The sequence below is a fragment of the Dendrobium catenatum genome, unplaced genomic scaffold (genome assembly GCF_001605985.2).
Source record: "Dendrobium catenatum unplaced genomic scaffold, ASM160598v2 fragScaff_scaffold_644, whole genome shotgun sequence".
Classification (NCBI taxonomy): Eukaryota; Viridiplantae; Streptophyta; class Magnoliopsida; order Asparagales; family Orchidaceae; genus Dendrobium; species Dendrobium catenatum.
Genome location: NW_021319106.1, coordinates 7,936 through 13,497, shown reverse-complemented (window position 1 = coordinate 13,497; position 5,562 = coordinate 7,936). Strand labels below are relative to the sequence as shown.

Here is a 5,562-nt window from a genome sequence, read left to right as displayed (position 1 = left end):
ATCCTTCCATTGAAGGTTGCAGAGAGCACCGCCACCGGAAATGGAAAAGCCAATATCGCCACCTCCGCAGCCGCTAGAAGAAGAAGATGCTGTAACCACTGACACTACTCCGCCCACTATAGGCCGCGGCATCGGTGAGTCTCCACCTTCCTCACTCCTCTTTACCTTGTTTTTACTCCCTACAAGCTTTCTAGTGTGTGAACTTGTATCGGTTCTATCAATTGGGTCAAACGGGGGGAATTATATTATATGGGTGGGCATAAGAGACCGATTGCAATATCAATGTTCCAAATTTGGCGATCCGCATCTTCTTTTTTTTTTTTTTAGATCCCCCTTTTTTTTTTTTTTTTTTTTTTGCAGGAAGATATCGACGTTTTTTCATCCCACTCGCATCATGGCGCATTGATGTCTGTCGTACATGTAGATCCTTTTCATTATTTTCTCGATTTATAACCTTAGATTTCGTATACTTAGGCGTTGCAATTTGAAGTTTTAAATATGCTCTTTCATGTGGCCCGAACAAAATCTGGTGTTTTTTCTTAATGGTTTTAAACTAAGAATTGATTTATGGGGTGATGCAACAAAGAGTCTTGCTGCTATATTTGCTTTGGAATTAACTTTTAGAAGTTGCATTAGCACTATCAATTTGTAGTAATGTATTAAACTATTGGTTTTCAAGTGTAGCATCCGCTCAACACTGTCAAAGTGCACTATCAACACTATTAGCAATATCTAATATTAACTATAGCCACTGGCAGAACCACAAAATTAGAGAGAGCGCTGGGGGCAAACAAAAGACTACTAACATAAGTTGATTTGGAAAGCGATTGAATGATATTGGCTGTCACCTGGCCCGATGAACCTGCCCAATCTCAAGCTATTGATGGCGGTTCAATGGTGACCACTGCTAGAGATATCTCTAATCTACTTGCAACATGTATTGTTTTGAAACATTTGATGCCATGAGTCCAAAATAATTGATGGATAGAAATTTTGATGGTCAAATCGACTGAAATAATTCCTAGAAGTCATAGGGAGCAAATTTGAGATTGTTGTAAAACAATGAAAACAAGCCAGTTTTTTTTTTACATGATTATCTTCATTAAATCAATCCAACTCTGTAAAATATTTATGAATTGGGGCATATAGAGGTTGTGGGAATCTCAAGAAATCTAAATTAAAGTGACAAATCACATAAATCCAAATATTTCTTAAGCAATGTGAGTCTAAGATTATGCTGCCTGTGGAGAGAGGGAGAGGAAGCCAAGGGCCATTGCTGCCGCCTAGTACGCTAGAGCGGTGGTGGGAAACTGCCTTTGCCTAGGTTGAGCACCGTACAAGACCATGGAGATTGTTGAGGGTGGATGTGCTGCCAACCTCCCTTTGAACAATCTATTTAAATTCGCTTTTGACTCAGTCATTTAATGATCCAAATGCTTTCTAAATTATACTTTTTTGTGTCATTAGAATTGTCGCAATGAGGTAATCATTTCAGCTACAAATTTGTATAATTTGAAGCCCATTCAATCTTCATAATAACTTTTGGAAGTAGTCGGTTAATTATATGAAATGCTTTTGAGATTCAAAATTGTTGTCAAAATTTCTGTTTTATAAACATTGATTTTTGCAATCCCAACAATAAATGGTATTCCTAATGGTGCCATACCAAGATGCAGTTAAGACTTAACAAGTCTTGTATTGCCATGCTCAAGTTTTTTTATTGACTTAAACATGAATAGAGCTTCAGATTCTTCCTCAAGCTTGTCTAATGATTTTCATTGTGAATCTTAAACTAGATTTAAGATTTAATAGAGCTCAATGATAGTTATACAAGTGACTGATGTGGTTGTTTATAATTAATAATAAATTATAAAAAAAAGAAAAAAAAAAGTGACTGATGTGGTCATAATTTCAACCATATAACATAGGTCTATGCCTATATTTTCAAAAGTTTAGTTTCAATTGGTATATTTCAGATCTCTTTAAAAAGTAATTGTTAATATAATAGCATAATTAGAAGTAAATCACATAACAAGTCTAAACTAATTTACTTTTTAGTTAAATCTCATTTGCATAATTCTTAATACAACCTTAAAAGAAATCACTTTGCTTTTATTGGCCTTTAAAACAGGAATTACTTCATATTTTACTTGAGACGATTTACATGAGGTGGTACTACATGTGATGAGCAGACTGGCCCCACTAATATTGATATTGAGATTCACTCTCTTTTGTAGGACCTGATGAAATAGATGACATTACTACAGAAAGTACAGCATTTGCACACGCTGAACCCTCCCAGGATGACTCAGGTCCACCCAAGATTGACTCTGAGAAGGAGATCCTTCATGAGAAAGTGACTAAACAGATCATAAAAGAGGGTCGTGGACAAACACCAACAAAGTTTGCCACTTGCTTCTGTAAGTGCTATATAATTGGCTTTTTATAATTTCCAATTCTTTTTTTTTTTTTGCAATTAATAAGAAAATCTTGTTATGCTGAATCGCCTAGAGAATAAATTCTCACAGTACTGTTTACAGAAGATCAGTTCCGTTCTACTCTAAAGCACTTTTTTTCATTGGTTTGGCTCTATCCAAAAAAAAAATTATTTCACACTATCATAAGATTACTGAGAATATCTTTGTATGGCTTTTAGTATAGTCGGCAGTTTTTATCTCATATTGTCTGTTACATTGGAGTAGAGTTTTGTGATGTGGCAGTGCACTATAGGGCATGGGTGGAGAAAACGTTGCACAAATTTGAAGATACATGGCAGGAGCAGAGACCAATTGAACTTATCATAGGAAAAGGTATGTCTGTATCTTCTATGTAATGCTTTTATTGCTTAAATGAATGCGAAGTGGGATCCTGATTTGCAATGATTATTCTCTCCATCATTGCCCTAATATTCATAAATTGTAATCTGACAAAAAGCAATTTAATATTGTCCTTTTCTCTTTCTCCAATATTTTTAAAAGCGCTGGGAGCACTCCAAGTGATGGATGTCCGAAGGCTTGCCCGAGTGAAATGGTGCATTAAAAATATGTATTTATATTGCTTATAAATTTAATTTAATTTAATCATGTCGAATTCATTTGAAGAGTATAAGATGATGACCATAACATTAAATTGTTTTGGGTACTTGGCGAATTAATAATTATTTCTTTTGTTCAGGTTCCAAGTTTCAAAAATCTTACTAAAAGTTTATTTTAAACAAATGTAATAGAATTTCTTATTTTTCTATAAATGTTTTAAGGGAATATCTACTCTTTGCTACTATCTAGTATATTTTTTATATAATCATGCTCTTTTCTCCAACACTAGATTTATCGTAATCCATCACTTCATCAATTTTTTAGGCTCAGCTCATCATCTTCAATATTTATTAGTCTAGAACTGTTCATGCACCTAATTTGATTAAATTTTTTTAAGGGTGGATGTTTATATATCCAACAGTTTAACTTTAGATATACCTTTGGCATCGACCAACGTCAAGGCATCATCCAAGAAAATTAATTCACCTTCAAAACTTTAAGTATTAGCACATATCTCCCAAATCAAGTGAAGTCACTCACCTAACTTCCTAGTACCTTTTTCCAAGGTACTAGCATTAGCATGCCTTAGCAACATTGTCCGTTTGGGAGGTGCGCGAGACACCGTGGCCTTATATGTCCTCATCTGAACTTCTGGCGCGCCCTTTAACAGCTTCTCATTCAGGTGCTCGTGGGTTTTAATTAGCACTTCTATATCGACTGTCAACCATCCCTCTAGAAGAAATCACCAGCAATATGTCTCTGCTCATATTGTAATTCAGTTTCCTTTTACCCTAACTAATAATATTCTCTCTGGGTGATCTTGTTCTCTCCCTTATTCTTTTATCAACTTTCTCGAAAAAGAAGCTCCAGAAAATTGAAAACATCTGAAGTAAAAACTGTTGTTAATCTACTTTTAACTGCACTTTGGCAACATTCCACAGGGAGACTTGCCGTTGTTTTCAAAATTTCATGGGAACTTGAAAATATTCTGTCGTCTTTTTATTTTATTGTTCATAATTCATTTTCCTTTTAATATGGAAGAAGGCATGTTAAAGGCAAACAAGTTAAAGCAATAAGACCTGAATGACAACACCTCTCTATGTCCAAGAAGCAATTTTCTTTTCTCCATATTGACACCTGAAAATTTTAGCAGTTTTGTTCATTTTGTTTGCAATCTTTATTAAGAGGTGCAAGTACAGCAATTTAAGAAATGCTATTCTGCTATTGCTTCGTTCTATTCTCATTTGTTAGAAAAAACTATTGGTACTATTACTTAAGCTTTCTCACTTCTTGATTATGCAGAGAAAAAGCAAATGGCAGGATTAGGTATTGGAGCTGCAAGTATGAGGAGTGGGGAACGTGCTTTGTTGCGTGTTGGCTGGGAACTAGGTTATGGGGAAGAAGGAAGCTTTTCTTTCCCAAATGTGCCTCCGTTAGCAGACCTGCTGTATGAAGTTGAGCTTATTGGGTTTGATGAAGTTAAAGAAGTAGGTCCCTACTTTTTGACTGAGAGTTGCCTGTTGATATCTCCTGCTATAGTCATTGTCATGTGCATTTTGATGAACTTGGACTTAAAATATCTAAGCATAATTTCAATTGATTTTTAATGATTAGGGCAAAGCTAGAAGTGACATGACAGTTGAAGAAAGGATTGGAGCAGCTGATAGGAGAAAGATGGATGGCAATGCTTTGTTCAAGGAAGAAAAGTTGGAAGAGGCGATGCAACAGTATGAAATGGTAAGAACTTAGAATCCTCCAGTTTCATATATTTTTGCCTGTTGATTGGTTTCAACTATAACTTTTTTTGCAATTAATGACTGAGCTTCTTTTGATGTTAGGCCATAGCATATATGGGGGATGACTTTATGTTCCAGTTGTTTGGAAAATTCAGGGACATGGCTTTGGCGGTGAAAAACCCTTGCCATCTCAATATGGCTGCTTGCTTGATTAAGTTGACACGATATGAAGAAGCCATTGGCCAATGTAGCATTGTACGTATGCATGTAGAATTTCAAATTAGTCACGTATGCCTTTTTCTTACATTATTAGCTTGGGATTCGGATTTAGGCCTTTAGGGATAGTATTTCTCCTAGAATGGGAGTTTTTAGTTAATTGGAAATGCTACTGATTTTAAGGAAACATTAAGGACATTTCTGTTTTGGAACAGTTTAGATTGGTTTGTATTTATTGCAAAAGGCAACCTAAAGTTGATTCACGTAGTTTTAAGTTAACGATCTTGCTTGTAACTTTGTACACTCTCACGTCTCTTAAACAAGTACAAAACTTTGAATGTATGGAAAGGTTATATGAGATCAATACAACAACATCAAGCCTTTATCCCACTACGTGGGGTCAGCAGAAAAATCAATATGCTGGAAAAAAATACTGCTAGCGCTAATTAGCACCTGTCAATAAAAAGGTTATCCATGTTAATAATTCAAATTCTTGGGCCTCTAAGTGATGGTACCTTTAGTTGTTTCTTTGACACGTAAATCAGTTTTAAACCAAAAAGTTGATTTCTTCGCTG

At 35.2% G+C, this 5,562-nt stretch overlaps 1 protein-coding gene across 1 annotated transcript; it reads left to right on the top strand.

Moving 5' to 3' along the window:
• LOC110097417 (peptidyl-prolyl cis-trans isomerase FKBP42) lies at positions 1-5,026 on the top strand (the record flags this gene model as incomplete). The annotated part of the gene is given in 6 exon segments (XM_020823785.2): positions 1-134; positions 2,238-2,420; positions 2,721-2,810; positions 4,338-4,522; positions 4,650-4,772; positions 4,874-5,026. Coding segments are annotated over 6 exon segments (828 nt in total), but the record flags the coding sequence as incomplete, so codon positions are not given.
• Between the last annotated feature and the right edge of the window lie 536 nt (positions 5,027-5,562).